This window comes from Thamnophis sirtalis, unplaced genomic scaffold, assembly GCF_051295495.1.
Source record: "Thamnophis sirtalis isolate CommonGarterSnake01/CBP01778 unplaced genomic scaffold, rThaSir2_p1.2 scaffold_10, whole genome shotgun sequence".
NCBI lineage: Eukaryota > Metazoa > Chordata > Lepidosauria > Squamata > Natricidae > Thamnophis > Thamnophis sirtalis.
Window position 1 is genome coordinate 63,223,225 of NW_028261390.1, and position 18,496 is coordinate 63,241,720.

General features: G+C 43.8%; 1 protein-coding gene across 1 annotated transcript in view; it reads right to left on the minus strand.

Annotated features, from left to right (window-relative positions):
* The window catches only part of PDGFRA (platelet derived growth factor receptor alpha), a 63,166-nt gene that overhangs the window by 28,406 nt on the left and 16,264 nt on the right, over nucleotides 1-18,496 (minus strand). Inside the window, exons 2-10 of the mRNA XM_087724733.1 lie at nucleotides 16,338-16,398; nucleotides 13,960-14,274; nucleotides 11,710-11,976; nucleotides 9,735-9,865; nucleotides 7,884-8,055; nucleotides 7,613-7,802; nucleotides 6,411-6,526; nucleotides 3,055-3,178; nucleotides 804-997 (exon numbers count right to left, since the gene is read on the minus strand). Coding sequence (XP_087580859.1) covers nucleotides 804-997; nucleotides 3,055-3,178; nucleotides 6,411-6,526; nucleotides 7,613-7,802; nucleotides 7,884-8,055; nucleotides 9,735-9,865; nucleotides 11,710-11,976; nucleotides 13,960-14,274; nucleotides 16,338-16,386 — 1,558 coding nt within the window. The 5' untranslated portion in view covers nucleotides 16,387-16,398. The remainder of the gene's footprint in view (nucleotides 1-803; nucleotides 998-3,054; nucleotides 3,179-6,410; nucleotides 6,527-7,612; nucleotides 7,803-7,883; nucleotides 8,056-9,734; nucleotides 9,866-11,709; nucleotides 11,977-13,959; nucleotides 14,275-16,337; nucleotides 16,399-18,496) is intronic.

The window sequence follows — 18,496 nt, forward strand, 5'->3', positions numbered from 1 at the left end:
GTATATTTTATACCAATGATTGACAGTATCTACTATATGTTTGTATGCTGATATGATCATAATTATTATGAGGCTGTTTAAATTATAATACTTTTGTTACCTAGAAAACACACTTGTTCAATTTAGAAATGGAATTTGTGATATAAAAGCAAAAAACAAATACTTTTTAAAAAGTGTTACTAATTTTACAATTGCAGTGACTCACTTAAGAAATGTAGCGAGAACAGTCGTAAGGTGGGGCAACATAAATACTGGGCTCAATTGTGGTGATAAATTGAGGACTACCCGGTTTCCCCGAAAATAAACCCTTCCCAGATAATAAGCCCAATTGGGCTCTTGAACACATGCGCTAAAATAAGCCCTTCGCTGAAAATAAGCCCTCCCCAAAAATATTGCAACACAGCGGCAGCCATGAGGTGACCTCGCTCGCCGCCTCCTGCACCTCAAAAATAATAAGACCTCCCCAAAAATAAGACCAAGCACTTATTTCAGGGGGTCAAAAGAAAATAAGACCCTGTCTTTTCTCCTTTTAATTATATCTTCTGGAAATATACATATATATGAAAATAAGACCCTGTCTTATTTTTGGTGAAACACCGTAGCAGTATATGCTTAGTCTGTTATATTATAAAAGCTGGGCTAAATTTACATGTTTTTGTTTTTAATGTATATTTATTTTCAGTTCTAGGTGCCACACCAAATGGATCTTTTCTCCTTTTAATTATATCTTCTGGAAATATACATATATATGAAGTTGCGATGATTTGGGGGCCCAGGAAGTACTTTGATCCAAGTTAACTTACTAGGAGCCACAAGCTTTAGTTCCCTTGTAACAGTCCGAAGGTCATTCTTTGCCACACAACGAACAGCCATGATTTCTTCCACCTTCTGAAAAGTCACCTGACTGGCTACCATGTTCCTTTCATCGAGATGAGTCTCCACCGTGACATCAGAGATGTTGTTGGTCAGGAGAGTCCATGAGGTGTCATTGTTGCATCTAGAAAGAAGTCGCTTTTTCATTGATCCCGCCAAAAAAAGAATCTTCTTTTACTGAAGACGATTGAGTGAACAGATATCTTTACATAACACGTTGTCCAAGCAAAATCAACATTTTCTTTGAATAACTGCCACTTATACAGCTTGATATAGCTTGATTTATACCACAAGCAACGTTTCAGGAGCATTAAGAAGGGTACCATGTATGTGGACAAATCTCAGTTCTCAAATCTCAAAAGTATTTATTTGATAGATTTATGGCCTGCTTTTCACACAAAATTTAAACTTAGGAAATATTGTTAGACACAGTTTATAAGGTTGACTTATTATTAACAATTAATCTTGGCCTTTAAATTATATATAACTCCAACACTCAAGGGTTAGGGTTAGGGTTAGGGTTAGGGTTAGGGTTAGGGTTAGGGTTAGCGTTAGCGTTAGCGTTAGCGTTAGCGTTAGGTTTAGCGTTAGGTTAAGGGTTAGGTTTAGGGTTAGGTTTAGGGTTAGGTTTAGGGTTAGGGTTAGGGTTAGGGTTAGGGTTAGGGTTAGGGTTAGGGTTAGGGTTAGGTTTAGGGTTAGGGTTAGGGTTAGGGTTAGGGTTAGGGTTTCTATAAGGAACAGAATAGAATAACAGAGTTGGAAGGGACCTTGGAGATCTTCTAGTCCAACCCCCTGCTTAGACAAGCAACCCTATACCATTTCAGACAAATCATTATTTAATATCTTCTTAAAAACGTCCAGTGTTGGGGGATTCACAACTTCTGGAGGCAAGTTATCCCACTGATTCATTGTTCTCACTGTCAGGAAATTTCTCCTTTGTTCTAAGTTGCTTCTCTCCTTGATTAGTTTCCACCCATTGCTTCTTGTCCTGCCCTCCGGTGCTTTGGAGAATAGCTTCATTCCCTCTTCTTTGTGGCAACCCCTGAGATATCAGAACACTGCTATCATGTCTCCCCTAGTCCTTCTTTTCATCAAACTAGACTAGGAAGAAAATTATAACTGTGGAGAAGGCACCATGTATGAGAAATGATTAACCATTGCTGTTTCTTCAACTCTGGTTAGGAAATCTTGTGGTTTGGGTTGTTTAAAGATGCATTATATACACTCACACATTTAACAATACACCGATTGCACCCAAGAGTTAATAATTCAAGAGGTATTTTAATCAATAAAATGATACTCCCACTCTCAAATCTGAAATCTCTACACCAGCGATGCCTAAACGTATTTTCAAATGGTTTCAACTCCCATAACCGTTTAGCCATTCTCCATTCTTACTGCCCATTGCCATAATGTATTACTATTTTATTATTAGCTAATAAACGATTATCAATTCTGGAGTTGTGAGAGTTGAAATGCAATACAAACTCGAAGGCATCCAGTTGAACAACATATATATTTTTTGGAGTATAAGACGCACCTTTTCCCCCCCCCCAAAAAGAGGGTGAAATTCTGGGTGCGTCTTATACACTGAAAACAGCATTTTTTTTTGTCTCCCCAAACCCTGCCCCCTTCGCGAAAATAGATGTGCAGAGAGTTTGGGAGGCTGCAAACTGCTCCTGGCGGCTGGGGAGGGCAAAAATGAGCAAAAATGGGCCCGTTTTTCACAAAAACCGGGGTGTTTTTGCCCTCCCAAGCTCCCGGGAGTACACTCCCAAACTCTGCACAAGCCATTTTTTTGCAGAAAAACAGGCCCGTTTTCATGAACCACAGGCCATTTTTTGTTCATTTTTGCCCTCCCCAGCCCCCAGGAGCATTCTGCAGGCGTCTCAAACTCTCTACATGCCCCTTTTTTTCACAAAAAAATGGGGCGTGCAGAGGGTTTGGGAGACCTGCAGAGTGCTACTGGGTGCTGGGGAGAGCAACCCCCCCCCTTTTTTTTTTTAATTTACCTCTTCAAAATCTTGGTGCATCTTATACTCCAGTGCGTCTTATAGTCCGAAAAATACGGTATATTATGAAAAGGATAGAATAAACATATGATGAAAAGGATAGAATAAACATATGATTATACCAGGCAGATAAAGCCACTCGAGGCAGCCCAAAAATCAAAGGCCTTACTTCTTAATGTCCTTGCAAACCAGCCATTCCACATCGGGGAGGGGTGTGCCTTCTGCCAAGCATTTGACACTCTGCCCAGAAGAGCCATGGTGATTATCTATCAGGTCTCGAATTAAAGCTGGAACTGGGAAGGGAAAAAAATTGGGAAGAGCATGTAAGAGATCTGTGCGCTGGAGGTGGTTTCTTCAGAGACAGTCTATTTCTGAATTCACATCTGCCAGGCAGGCACCGTTGTTAATTGAGGAAGCTTCAGAAATGGAAACAGGAGGGTTGTTTGGCTTGTATTCTCTGAGACAGGACAATCTCCTGCATTATAGACATGATCTATGCCCTTGATGGCAACCTATGGCACGCGAGACGTTGCCCAGATCAGCTCCACCCTGCATGGGCATGCACCTCCCACCAGCCAGCTGATTTTTAGGACTCTGCTGGGCACACGGGAGATGCAGGAGTTTGTGCGGGAGCAGGAGGAGTGCAGGGGGTGCGGTGTGACACACACACACACTCACACCCAAGTGGCCAGTTTTTGGTTCCAGGAGGTTTCAGGGAGGTCTGCTAGGCCCAAAATGGGTCACAAGAGGGGGGGGGGGGTCACATGCATGCACGGGGGGAGCATGGGAAGTTGCGCGGAGGTGGGAGTCGCTCGCGCATGTGCAGGGGGCAGGGGGCATTGCATTTTGGGTGTGGGCAAATGCACGATTTCGGCACACAAGGACAAAAAAGGTTAGCCGCCACTGATCTATGCCTATTTACCTTAAATACTTTTCTCTTAACTCAATGAGATGAACTTTAATCAAACAGCCGTAAGATTTGACTGTATCAGGCCGTACTGCGATTGCTTTGCCTAAAAGTGGGAGGGACCCAGCTACTCAACCACGACAAACCACCTGAAGGGAACTCAATGATTCCTTTATTAGGAGCTCCAGCAGCCCCGGGAAAAAGCTTCTCTCTCAGCGCAAGCTAACAAGTCTGTCCAACAGGGAGAGGAATAGTTGTCTGCCACATCTATTCATCTCCGCCCCCTGCCTTTTATCTCCAGAGCTAGGGTGGGGCTTCACTAGCACCAGTGGCTTTTCCGTCCCAAGGACCGGCCCATAGATTTCCACTGCTCTCCTCTCCTCTGCCATATCTATTCATCTCCGCCCCCTGCCATTTATCCCCATCATGGGAGTTTGCCACAGTGAAAACAATTACTAATTGAAGTTTGCAACACTTCTCTTGATAATTTATTCTGAATAAAGATTTACCTTGCTACATATCGAGAACTTTACAGTAAATCCAATCAGTATGAATAGCAAATGATTCCCTCATAGAAGTTACAAGATTTCCATTAACAATAAGTTTGCCAATCGGTTAATTTTAAGGTAAAGGTAAAGATTCCCCTCGCACATGTATGCTAGTCGTTCCCGACTGTAGGGGGCAGTGCTCATCTCCCTTTCAAAGCCAAAGAGCCAGCACCGTCTCCATGGTCATGTGGCCGGCATGACTAAACGCCGAAGGCACACAGAACACTGTTACTTTCCCACCAGTGGTGGTCCCTATTTTTCTACTTGCATTTTTACATGCTTTCGAACTGCTAGGTTGGCAAAAGCTGGGACAAGTAACGGGCGCTCACTCCATTACCCAGCGCTAGGGATTCGAACCCCCGAACTGTCGACCTTTCTGATCGACAAGCTCAGCATCTTAGCCCCTGAGCCACCAGGTCCCTGTTGGTTAATTTTACCAATATATAAATCCAATCGTCCAGAAGCAGAAGAGACATTCAGATTTTAGTTAAAGCATTGTGCATTGTTAGATCCTGTGATTAAAAACCACACACTCCTCTCTGTGTCAGAGAGAAAAGCTCCCCCAAAACACCATTTACCATCTGCAAGTTGTATAAAAACATTTATAATCTACGACCCAATTAATTGAGGCCCTTTTTAAGGACACACGTAAATGAAAAGTATCTGATAGCATTGAATGAAAACAGATCTCTATGAACTCTTTCCAAATTTCCTTCTTTAAACTTGGTCATCGGCGTAGGTTCTCCACTAAATGCTTATTTTGTTCTGTAATTCCTTATCCCTTTAATGTGCCCCTTCCTCTCTCCAAATTAAAACCGCATGGATGGGACCACATCTGCCTTTCAGCCAAGCACACCAGATGTTAAAGTACAGTATGTCGACTGAAATAATAATCCCCAGACTATCATCCACCGGTATCAACAAGCAAGCACCATTTTCCTACATAATTTGCTAAGTTACTGACTGAATTTCAGAAGCATTTCATGATGTGAAGAGGGGAGTCCATTGAAGGTATTATTGCTGGAATGGTGCAGTCAATCCACGCATGAATTTGATGGAAATAAAGGCCAATAGTTTTGCATTATTATTATTATTTTATTACGAGGTCCAATTCATCTATACCCATCTAATATATTTTTTCTTTTCTGAACTTCTTACTCAGGGATGGTTTCCGGCTGCTGCTACTGCCGGTTCGCTCAGGGATGTGCCCCGCACGCACCCACACATGCACGCACAGTGCTAATTGCTCTGCGCATGCACAGAAAGCAAAAACAAGATGGCGTCACCTATGGCGCTGCCGAGAGAACCGGTTTGGGCATGTAGCAGGCCTAGGTCGCTGCCGGTTCCAGTGACCTAGGTTGCAAAGATGGAAAAAGGTGGGTTTTCCTTCGTTTGATCATCACAAGAATTTTGAGATGTGTTACTTTATAGTTGCTCTGGCATTCTAAACTGTTCCTTGATATTATATTATACTAGCTGATAACCCGGTGTTACCCGGATATTTATTTATTTAAACGTAATTTCTAATGTTGGATTTTCCCCTGTACCAGAGGGAGCCCCCTTGTGGAGTACTGTGAAGCTGCTACCAGCGCTGCACAGTAGAAGCCATTTTAAGGCACAACAGGCTGTATCTTAACAGAACACACACCACAAGGGGTGTTAGGAGTGTCTTACCCCCCACAGTATTTTTCTTCAGAGGGTAAGTCATCTGTGTGCCAAGTTTGGTTGAAATTGCTCAAGGCGTTCCAGAGTTATGCTGGAACACACACACACACACACACACACACACACACACACGTTTTTATAAATATAGAGTTACACACTGGACTTGATATGTTACATTTATACCTCACATGCTTTTTCCATATGATGTATTGTAATATTGGCTTGTCTGAGCTTGCTTGTTTTCTGGCTAATAGCACTGATGATGTTAGCTAGTTGGGTAATGAAATGTCTGTAAGAAAATAAGCAAGCTCAGAGAACACCAAGGACCCTTCTTTTCAATCCTGAACTACAAATATTCTCCTTTATTGATAATTGATCATGGCTTGTCCCATTTTACAAGTTTACCTTGTATGAGCAGAGAGAAAGTGTATCTTTGGATTTCATCCTCATTCTGGGCTACTAGTGTATAATATCCACTGTCTTCTTCCTTGGCACGAATTAATTTTAATACACTCTGATATCTGTGAGGGGGGGGGGGTTAAAAAAAACTATGATTAAAAAAATAGCGCAACACAGTAGGAAGAAAGTAATTCTTTTAATGGAAGCAAAAATATATGTATAAAAGTCAGTGGTGAAATTAAAAAAGTTTTTACTACCCATTCTGTGGGCTTAGCTTGGTGGGCATGGCTGGGGAAGGATACTGCAAAATCCCCGTTCCCTCCCCACTTCTGGGGCCAGCCAGAGGTGGTATTTGCCAGTTCTCCAAACTACTCAATATTTTCACTACCGGTTCTTCAGAACCTGTCAGAACCTGCTGAATTTCACCCCTGACATAAGTAATATAAGATTCATTAGACCAAAATGTCACCATTCTGAAGTACCTCTTCTCTCTCTCATCCTAAATCAAATGTATAGCGTTTATATTTCTTTTTGCACCGACAAGAGTTAAGATCACTGGCCTTACTTCTCTTCAACCAAAGCCAATTGGGAGTGCTGGGACTTATAATCTGACTCATTTTAGGGAGGAAAAAACCAAAAAAGTGTGTGGTTTTTGTAGTGTCGACCTGGCACTGATTGACAAAGCAACAAGGAATAAAGCAGAATTACTCTATGTTCTGTTCAACCAATACTTAGAATCATAGGGCTGGAAAGGACTGTGGAGGTTAAGGTTACGGGGACAACGACAAAATCATCAGCCAAAAATAAAGTGGATGAGGTAGACCAGTGGTAGTCAACCTGGTCCCTACCGCCCACTAGTGGGCGTTCCAGCTTTCATGGTGGTCGGTAGGGGTTTGCTGTAACTCTGCTTTATAAATTTTATAAAGTAAAGTTACTTCCCTACTTTACAAATCATCATTACTGTGGAACCGGTGGGTGGTTAGAAAATTTTACTACTAACAGAGATACAAAAGTGGGCGGTAGGTATAAAAAGGTTGACTCCCTCTGACGTAGACTGAGAACTAGAGAAAATTTTCAGAGAGGTGTATCATAGAATGAGGATTATTCAGCAGGGAGAGTAAATAATTTCTGACAAGAAACTTTCTTTCCCAAATGGAGAATTAAATGGTGAACAAACCCATCAATCTATGACGGACTTGTCCCTTTACCTGGTTTCATTGATTTGCTTGGAACTGGTTACAATCTCTGTGAGATTCTCCATCAGAGTGACGTTGTCCTTCAGCCAAAGCAATTTCGGCTTTGGGTATGCGTCGACATAAATCACAAAGTTTTTCACTTCATGTAGATTGAGGGCTTCCGTGGGCTTGAAAAGAGGTTTCAAATCAATGAACCCTTTATCTGTAGGAAGACAATAGTTCCATGACTACCCCTGTTGCCATTCCCATGACTGATAGCGTGAAAAAGAGACGCAAACTCTACCGTGAACATAGATGGCTATTCTCTCCATTTTCTTAAAATCTTTGGTCACATGTCGAACAGCACACTCGTAATCGCCACTGTCTTTCACGGAGGCATCTGGAATGGTTAAATTATAAATCAGCTTCTGGGTTGGATTTTTGATGTCATCAAGGGTGATTATTCCTTTATTCTTCTGCATATGGGAGAGAGGGAACGGGACAGAGAGTCGAGACAGAAATCTGGTTAAAATAAGATATCTTCAGAAAGCATTGTGCTATTTCCATAATGGCGGAACCTGTGGCACGCATGCAACAGGTGGCACGCAAAGCCCTCTCTGCGGGCACACGAGATGTCACCCCAGCTCAACTCAACTGTATATGCACCAGAGGTGGGTTGCTACCAGTTCGCACCTATTCGGTAGAACCGGTTCGTCAAATCTACTGAACCAGTTAGAAGAGGTTCCACCAGTGGACCCAGAAAGCAGGCCACACCTACAGAAGAGGTTCCAAAATTTTTTGAAACCCACCACTGGTCCTTGGATATGATTATTCTACACTATCATGCTCCTATTTATAAAACTCAGTGCCTCTGTGAAAGGTAAGGATGACTACTGCGTTTGTGGTGCAATCAGAACATTGCGTGTGTTGAAGTTGTTTTAACGCAAACCAAAGATGCCTTTTAAAAAACAAGTTTACATCATATTCTTATGCATGCCAGTGCTGTGTGTGAGGTAATTTAAGGTGGTTCTGACAAGTGTCGCCGGCATCTTCATATCCGGTCACATGGGCGGCAAGCCACTCCCATCCGGTCACATGGGTGGCAAGCCACTCCCACAAAGGAGGCCACACCCACAGAGTAGGTTCGAACAATTTTTGAAACCCACCACTGATATACACGCATGGCTCCTGCCGGCCAGCTGATTTTCAGGTCTCTACCGCACATGTGCAGGGGGAACGGGCTGCATGTGGGAGACGCATGCGCAGGCGTGGGAGGAGGATCACGCATACATGCATGAAAGGTGGGCGGAGTGCGGGGGGATGAAGGGGGAGTGCAGGGGAGTGAGAGGGATGCGGGGGGGTGCAGGAGGTGCGGCTTGCCCCCCCCCCCTGCGGCCCATTTTTGCTCCCAGAAGGCTACAGAGAGACCTACTAGGCCCAAAATGGCGTGAGGGTGAGGTCACGCACACATGCGCTGGGGGGGGGAGGAGCACAGGGGGGGTTACGTGTGCAGGGGGAGGGGGAGCACAAGGGGGCCACGAGCACAAGTGCAGGGGCGGGGAGCGCGGGAGAGTGTGTCACACACACACATTGCATTATGGGCGCAGTTTTAAAAACGTTAGCCATCATTCTGCTATCTCATCAGCCTCCTTGTCCCCAAGAACTTTCAGAGGAAGTCCCATTCTGGATTCCATGTTTGTCAACGCTGTCTAATTATGCGGGTCGGAGAATCCAAACCTTATGGACTAGGCCACGTTAGAGGAGGCCGCTTTGGATTACGACTTAAAGACATTTGGAAATAATCACGTTCTTTCATCAACACAAGTGTAACATGTGAGCAACTAAGCAAAAACCATTTTTGTCGTATTATATATATATGTATATTTTCCAGGTTGTTATTACTCTTCCTCTCCCACTTCCTGTCAAACTCATGTGTTACTCATCTCCGCGTAGCATTCGGCAAAGTTCTGCATGCTTGCTAACCGTTAATCCTTGTCAGCTGACCAAGCAAACGCATCTAACAATTGGCCTTTCTTCCCAGTGTTTTTATCCAGGCGTTTTCTTTTTTTTAAAAATCAAAATAAAATCAGGACTTAAAACGACCCACCCACAGTCTCCTCCGGTCATTGAGTCAACAACAAAAAGGGATATTTACCGCTTTCCCTGGATAATTCCACTCTAGGTTTACCACTTCGTTATCCAAGACCACACAAGTAACAGTAATGGTTTCTCCGGTTTTATATACGGTCTTGGGGGACTCGATTTCAACACGAAGGGACGTTGGAGCTGGAAGAGGATTAAACATTGTAAGGAAATAATATGCATATAACGTCATTCTCTTGAAGACCTTATTTCTCTACCATATATTAAGGAGAATGTCGATATTAAAGAAGTGTGGGGAGAAATTTATTAAACTAAATCCAGGGGTGAAATCCGACCGGTTTGGGCAGGTTCGGTAGTAAAAAAGAAATAGTTAACAAAGTAAAAAAAAGTTCTGGCGATCAGCTGTGCTATGCGATGGTAGGAACTTTTTTAAAACTTTTTTTTTTTTAGCATTTGGGGTCTGTTTTTGCTCCCAGGAAGCTTTCCTGAAGCCTGCTAGTCCAAAAACGGGGGGTTGGGGTAGGTGAAAGAAAGAGAGAGAGAGAGAGAGAGAGAGAGAAAGAAGGGAGGGAGGGAGGGAGGGAGGGAAGGAAGGAAGGAAGGAAGGAAGGAAGGAAGGAAGGAAGGAAGGAAGGAAGGAAGGAAGGAAGAGGGGGAGTGGAGAAGAAAGAGATAGATAAAGAGAGAGAGAGAGAGAGAAAGGAAGGAAGGAAGGAAGGTAGGAAGGAGAGAGGGAGGGAGGGAAGGAAGGAAGGAAGAGGGGGAGTGGAGAAGAAAGAGAGAGAGAGAGAGAGAGAGAGAGAGAGAGAGAGAGAGAGAGAGAGAGAAAGAAAGAAAGAAAGAAAGAAAGAAAGAGGGAAAAAGGAGAGGGAGGGAAAAAGGAGAGGGAGGAAGGACCACAAACCTGGCACTAGACGCATCTTCAGAAGATACTTGAAAGAGCATAGGGCTGGAAGGGACCTGGAGGTCATCTAGTCCAACCCCCTCCTCCAGCAGGATATTGTTAAAGTGAGTTTCTCTATTTTGATTCCCCGCAGTCACATGACTACATAGCCACGCCCACCCAGCCACATGACCCCCCCATCAAGCCACGCCCACAGAACAGGTAGGGAAAAATAGTTTTCACTGACTAAATCATTGTATTTTTAAAAAACTGTTGTTCGTGGGGCCAACTGAAGGCATTTGGGAGGTTTTTGAGCTAAAAGAACAAACAGCATTCTTTGCCACATAAAATAAATAACATGTTTGAATCATTATGTGGGTGGAACTGAATCTTTGGGATTCAAAAGCAGGAATCTAGTTGCAGACGTGGAAGAGGACACATTGGTGTCTCTTCTCCCAGCACCTGGGGCCTCCATCTGACTGAACTAGGGGATACAACTTAATCCTCAACTTACAACAGTTCATTTAGTGGCCAATTCAAAGTTGCAACGGCACGGAAGAAAGAGAATTATGGCCGTTTTCTGCCCTAAACACCGTTGCAACAGCCCCACAGTGAACGTGATCACAATTCGGACACTTGGCAATTGACTCATACTTACGACCGTTGCAGTGTCCCAGGGTCATGTGGTCGCCTTTTGCAACCTTCTGGCTAGCAAAGTCAGTGGGGAAGCCAGACTCACTTAACAACCATGTTACTAACTCGTCAATGGCAGTGATTCTCTTAGCAATTGTAAAATGGGGCAGGATTCACTTAAGAAATGTCTCACTTGACGACAGAAATGTTGTTGGACTCATTTGTGGTCGTAAGTCGAGGACTACTTGGGCTTATAAGATGACCGTGTCTTTAGCGAGAAGCAGTTGGGACGTTTTCACGAAGCATCTAAGGCAGTGTTTCTCAACCTTGGAGACTTTAAGTCCTGTGGACTTCAACTCCCAGAATCCCCCAGCCAGCATAGCTGGCTGGGGAATTCTGGGAGTTGAAGTCCACAGGACTTAAAGTCATCAAGGTTGAGAAACATTAAATCTAAGGAGACTCAAATTTGCCATTTATCCATTTCGATTGAAAAGCAAAAAAGAGACATTACCTTTGTAAACATAGATGAAAAATTCACCGGACTGGAATTCGACTGCTTTGACAGTTGTCTTGCATATGTAGGACCCCAAAGAGAAGTTTCCAATGAAGCCCAGCCTGTTGTCGTAAGAGGCATACAGAATTTTCCCTTCCTTGTTCATCAAGGTGACTTGAGTGTTAGGATCGGTCGTGCGACACGGGATGATGGAAGAATTGTCTTCCTCACTGACCACAATGAACAAATCTTCGGGGGAGGATGGGACGAAGGGAACCGCTGGATCTGTTGAGAATGAGATACTTAACATCAGTTGGGTTGGCGGAATAAATACATGCATTAATAGTTCGATCTCGAGCCTCCATTCCATGTGTTGCACAATAATATGAGTTATTCCAGTAGTCGAGCCAAAAATTCCAAATCCATATTCAAATTTTCCTGATCTTCCCATTATTATTATTGTTTTGGATTTAGGTTTTTTCAATTCCAAATTTATTAACAAAGTTCTTCTTTGTGTCAGTACTCTCTCACCAATAGTTGTCTCCTCCTTTCTCTCCGTCCTCCATATTCCGAGCGATGTTTAGCCACTAGCTTAGCTCCGGGAAACTTTTAAGCTCCACAATTTGTTTCTCTTACTCTTACATCAGCCAATCTTCCTCCGCTTCTCCGCACCTGCACAAATCTTGTTCCAGATGCCCCGTCTCCGGAGCAGTCATACTAAGATGGCTGCCACCCCCGCCGCTGATTTCCAGAGAGCTTTGAATTGGACCTGATGGGGAGCTAGCCTTGCCCCTCACAGGTGTCCAAAATGCCTCTCCTTGTGCCCCGTGCCTTCAGGATGGTTCCAATTCACAAAGGACCTCTTGACAACGGCTTGCTAGCTGGGTTTTTGCATAGCTCGACAGAGCTCGCTATTTCCCAGCCGTTCTCACCGAGGCACTTTCCATATTCCAGCCGTAATCAGAAGGTGGGGACCCTTAGTAGACATGTGGGTTATTATAAAGGCAAAATCGTTCGTGCTTTAAATCTTGAATTAAGTCGTGGAGGGGTCCCCCTGGCCATGGGGCCATGGCAGGGGTGGGTTCCGGCTTCTTCTACTGCCAGTTTGCTCAGGGATGCACTTCGGGCGCACTATGCACGCATGCGCAATAGGAAAAAAGTTGCTTCTGCACATGCGCAGAAGTAAAAAACAAGATAGTGCCACCTATGGCTCTGCCAATAGAACCAGTTCAGGGGGGTGGCCAGCCAAGTTAATACAAACTCATCCGAACCAGTCCAAACCGGTAGGAACCGACCTCTGGTCCATGGCCACATAGGTTGAGAACCACTGAGTGTTTCAGTTGCTGTAAGTCAAAGAGATACAGTAGAAGCTACTTGTCTCTCTAGCCCAGGGTGTCAAATTCAAGGCCCATAGGCTGGATTTGGCCCACAGGTGCTTAGATCTGGCCCACGGGGCTGCCTGGGAAACAGCAAAGCACCGGCCAGCAGTGTCTCTGCCAGTGAAAATAAAGCCAGGAAGAGACATGCGCAGCCCTCCTGAGCTCTGTTTTCATTGGCAGAGGGTTGCAGGAGGCCAGTCCTTTGCTGGCAACTTGAGAGCCCATTTTTGCTGGCAGAGCACTCGGGCCACCATGAACACCCCAACATGAGTGACATCGAGCTGGCCATGCCCGATGTCAGATTCGGGTTAATGTCAGGGATTCCAAATAGCATCCAAAAGTAAATCAGAGTCCAAGGCAAAAGATTCCTCAAAGTTCCAATTTATGAAGTGAGCCATGTTGGCACATCTGGGAAAACCCGAATCTGAAAGCTTCCCGGTTTTCCCCACCCAGTTGAAAGTTCAAGATCCTACCCCCACACCCACAAGTCCATCACATGGTCCAATCTTCCACTGCCATGTTGGCAATTCCACCCATCCAGTTCTGGTCAGGTACAGAGGTGCAAAGAAAAAGGATGACCTTGGCTTTCTAGAAAGAATGTTGTTATGGCTACATAGCATCTAACTCCATACAATCCCCCCTCCCCTTTTCCAACAATAGAAAATATCATAGTAGAATAATAGAAAGTGTGGCAGGCCAAAGATCCAAAAGAAAAGATGGCTGCAGGCCTGACACCTACCCTGGCCACACACACCCCAAGGTCAAACACAACCCTGATGCAGCCCTCAATGAAATCGAACCGCCAAACTGCAGGCAGCCGGCAGGCAGCAGAAGTAGCCTGCAGTACTGCACTCTAGCCACTGCGCCACCGTGGCTCAAATCAACTCACCCGGCACAAAAATGTAGATCTCTTTCCCCTCCACCTCTCCATCTTCCTCTTGAGAGTGATTATAATAACAAATGTATAATCCGGTGAGAGAAGCTGAAACGTTCGCCGCTTCAAGGACAGTCACAAAAAGGCCACTGTTGTTCTCTTCGTTTCTGATGGTTATGGAATGGTTGCCCTCTGGGATGGGATGCTGCCAGCTGACTTCGCTGTCTCCAAAACATTTCAAGGTGAAGGGGGCGTTCAGCTGCACCACCATTTGCTCCTGGTTTGGAAGAATAGTGGGGAGCAAACTCTGGCAGGAGACGATGCATAACCCTACGAAAAGAAAGCACGGCGTGTTACCACGAGGAACATGGTTTAATCTTTTAAAAAAAAGATTTTTATTAACAATAGCAGTAGACTTATATACCGCTTCATAGGCCTTTCAGGCCTCTCTAAGCGGTTTACAGAGAGTCAGCATATTGCCCCCAACAATCTGGGTCCTCATTTTACCCACCTCGGAAGGATGGAAGGCTGAGTCAACCCTGAGCCGGTGAGATTTGAACCGCTGACCTGCTGATCTAGCAGTAGCCTGCAGTGCTGCATTTAACCACTGCGCCACCTTGGCTCTTACAACAAACATGTAAAATACACACACACAAAACTTAGGCATACACCCCATTTATACAATACAATACAAACAGGAACTTCCTGTTCTTTATAATAGCAATCATCAATCGGTACCGCTCCCCTTATATTATTTCCCCTTCTATTGTATTTCATTTGGATTTCACCATTCTTAACCCTCTTTATTTTACTCGTAACTATTGCTTTTTGAGTTTTATTATATTCCTTCATTGGTTTTTGTTTCTTTCCTCCATCCACCTATACCAGTGTTTCTCAACCTTGGCAACTTGAAGATGTCTGGACTTCAACTCCCAGGATTCCCCAGACAGCTGGGGCCATACCCTTGCTTGTAGGGCCGGTTTTAGCCCTCCGGAGCCTTCCCTAAGGCTCCGGAGGGCAAAAAATGACCCCAGTTGCCAGGGCACTGAAAAAAAGAGACTTACGACCGCTTTTCGTAATGTTGCAGCAGCCCCGTGGTCGTGCGAGAATAATTTGACTCCCTCTTCTTTGTGGCAGCCCCTGAGATATTGGAACGCTGCTATCATGTCTCCCCCTAGTCCTTCTTTTCATTAAACTAGACATACCCAGTTCCTGCAACCGTTCTGCATATGTTTTAGCCTCCAGTCCCCAAATCACCTTTGCTGCTCTGCTCTGCACCCTTTCCAGAGTCTCAACATCTTTCTTACATTGTGGCGACCGAAACTGAATGCAGTATTCCAAGCGTGGCTTTACCAAGGCATATTTCTTGTTCAAAAGACAGTCAAATCCTCCTCAAAACCCAAGGAACTTAGTATGTCCTGTCTACAAATTGGGCGCCTGCCAAATAAATCAATACATATTTTACCCCGGGCCAAACTTAGCTATTAACTTCACCTTTCTCTAAAATTCCTGGTGGAGCTTTTCTAGCTCTGGCCCAGAAAATGCATGAAATTCAGACCTTGTTGCTTTTGGGTCTGAGTATGCCATGCTTAACATTCTTGAAGATTTGCACCCATGATCTCCCTTCTGGGAAGAGAAATGAGGCACGATGAGAGAAATCAAAGCAGCTTTTTTCTCTCTCTCTCCACGCAACGCCAGGGGATAAAATATATTTCTAATGCTGTTTCTGGGACCAGAACTGGCCTATGAAAATGAGAGTGAAGTGAATTGACTGTGTTTGCAACAGGCTAGTATTCTGGAATGTAGGCCAGTTCTCGCAATTCCCCATCGATTGGAAAGGCTGCCACAGGAGATCTAAAATATCTGGAGAAAGTACCGTATTTTTCGGACTATAAGACGCACCTTTTTCCCTCAAAAAAGAGGCTGAAAATCTGGGTGTGTCTTATACACTGAATACAGCAATTTTTTTACCTCCCGAAACCCTTCCCCCTTCATCGAAATGGCCACGCAGAGCCTTTAGGAAGCTTTCAGAGTGCTCCTGGGGGCTGGGGAGGGCAGAAATGAGCGAAAAATGGGCCATTTTTGCTCACCTCCCCAGTCCCCAGGAGCACTCTACAAGCCTCCTAAAGGCTCTTCACACCCTTTAAAAAAAACAGGCCCGTTTTCGTGAAAAACGGCCCGTTTTTGGGAGGTCTGCAGACTGCAAAACCTTTTTTTTTTTAATTTCCTCTTCAAAATCTTGGTGCGTCTTATACTCGGGTGCGTCTTATACTCTGAAAAATTCGGTAAACAGGCTGCTTGTTCCAGGTTTAAGCAGGGTGGATTTTAACCAAAGAGGCTCTCTGACAAATGCTAAACGTGGCAAAAATATTCCATTGAAGGCAACTTCTTACCTGCCAGGAGGTAGCCCAAGATCAATAATTCTTTTCCGGAAGGACCCATAGCAGAGGTCAACTGAAAACAGAACACAAAAGTAAAATAAAATATCATTATATATATAAATGGAAGTGTGACCTTCCTCCCATATTTGGGCATACCAGGGGTTGTGACTTTAAATATATACCTTTCACCCTGGCCTGGCTGATAAGGAGTTGAGCTCTGTAGCTCAATGGTTAACACGTTTGCCTGAGAGGCAATAGAGCACAGGTTCGATTCCCAGCAAGGGTATGGCTAGCTGATGAGAGCTAAATAGCTTGAAATAGATCTATACTAGTCTCCCTTTATTTATTTATCAGCACAAATATAACATATATATATATATATATATATATATATATATATATATATATATATATATATATATATATATATATATATATATATATATATATATATATATATATATATATATATAAAAGATAAGGCACATCTGCAATGCATGTTGAACATATCTACAAGTTATTCTCAACATTGTCCGCGAAGCGGGCCAGCAGTAACCACTGGCACCAATCCACCCCTGGCAAACACACACACAGAGCCATTTTTGTACAGATATATCATTTTTTCTTATTATTTTTATTTCTTTTTTTAACTGTGTTTTTATATCCTTGTAAGCTGCCTCTGGACGGCAAGATAAATTTTCTAAATAAATAAAGCCAATAAAGCCAGAGCCAAGGTGGCGCAGTGGTTAAATGCAGCACTGCAGGCTACTGCTAGATCAGCAGGTCAGCGGTTCAAATCTCACCGGCTCAGGGTTGACTCAGCCTTCCATCCTTCCGAGGTGGGTAAAATGAGGACCCAGATTGTTGGGGGCAATATGCTGACTCTCTGTAAACCGCTTAGAGAGGCCTGAAAGGCCTATGAAGCGGTATATAAGTCTACTGCTATTGCTATTGCTATAAATAAAACGGGGCAAGAAAAGTAATAAAACAGGGCAAAACTCACTTAACCAATGTCTCGGTTAGCAACATACATTTTGGGGGGTCAAATGTGGTTGAGGACTACCTATATTTGGGCCAACTCCGGGAGACATTGGAGAACAGGGAACTGGCATGCTATGGCCCGGGGGGGGGTGTCTCAAAGATTCAGACCAACTTAACGACTGAACCACATTATAATTCTGGATATTGCATTAGCATAAAGACCCCATGTTTCAGAACGCCACATAAATTCATCACACGCAAAATGATTTCTGCTGCCAATACTCTCTAAGTTGTAGAAAGCAACGGATACTGAATCAGACAATTGAGTCAACCTCATGAAGAGTACGATGCAAAGGCTATACAAATTCCAAACTTCCGTGTCTGAATCAACATCTTCACGAAAGAGAAAATGCAGCTCTAGAAACATGCGTCTTCATCCCTACATCACGTAGGAAAAGATTTTAAAAAAAAAAAAAGAGCGGGAGAGAATCCGAGATTAGCTTCTCTCAAACTCAACACCATTTGGTGTTCCTCTTCTCCAGATGTCTTCGGTTACGAATGAAAACCTCATCTTCGAGATACAGGAATGTCTTTTAAAAATTGATTTAAAAAAAATAATAAACACCGCCCTTGCGTTGATCTAAGCGAGCTTACTTCAGCGGTGAAAATCTAGGATGAAACAACCTTCAGTGTTCAAAAGATGTAACATTGCTTTAAACCCCTGCACAGAAAGCCGAGATTAATCTTGAAAGAAAGAGAAACGGCGTGCAGAATTCAAGCTGGCAGAAGACAAACTTCCATGTTCCACAACTTTCCATGATCTGCTAACGGTGAAAAAGAAGTCTACGTGTTTCAAAGTTCTACTTCAAACATAACTAAGTATTTAGTTTGTCCAAAACTCTTTAGCTGATGATACAGTTCTACAGAGGAATTATTGAGTCTGTCATCTGCACTCCATAACTGTCTGGTTTGGTTCTGCAATCCAACAAGACAGACACAGACTTCAGAGGATGATTAGACCTACAGAAAAAACAATTGCTACCAACCTGCCTTCCATTGAGGATCTGTACACTGCACGAGTCAAAAAGAGGGCTGGGAAAATATCTACAGACCCCTCACATCCTGGACATCAATTGTTTCAATTCCTATCCTCAAAATGACGCTACAGAGCATCGCACACCAGAACAACT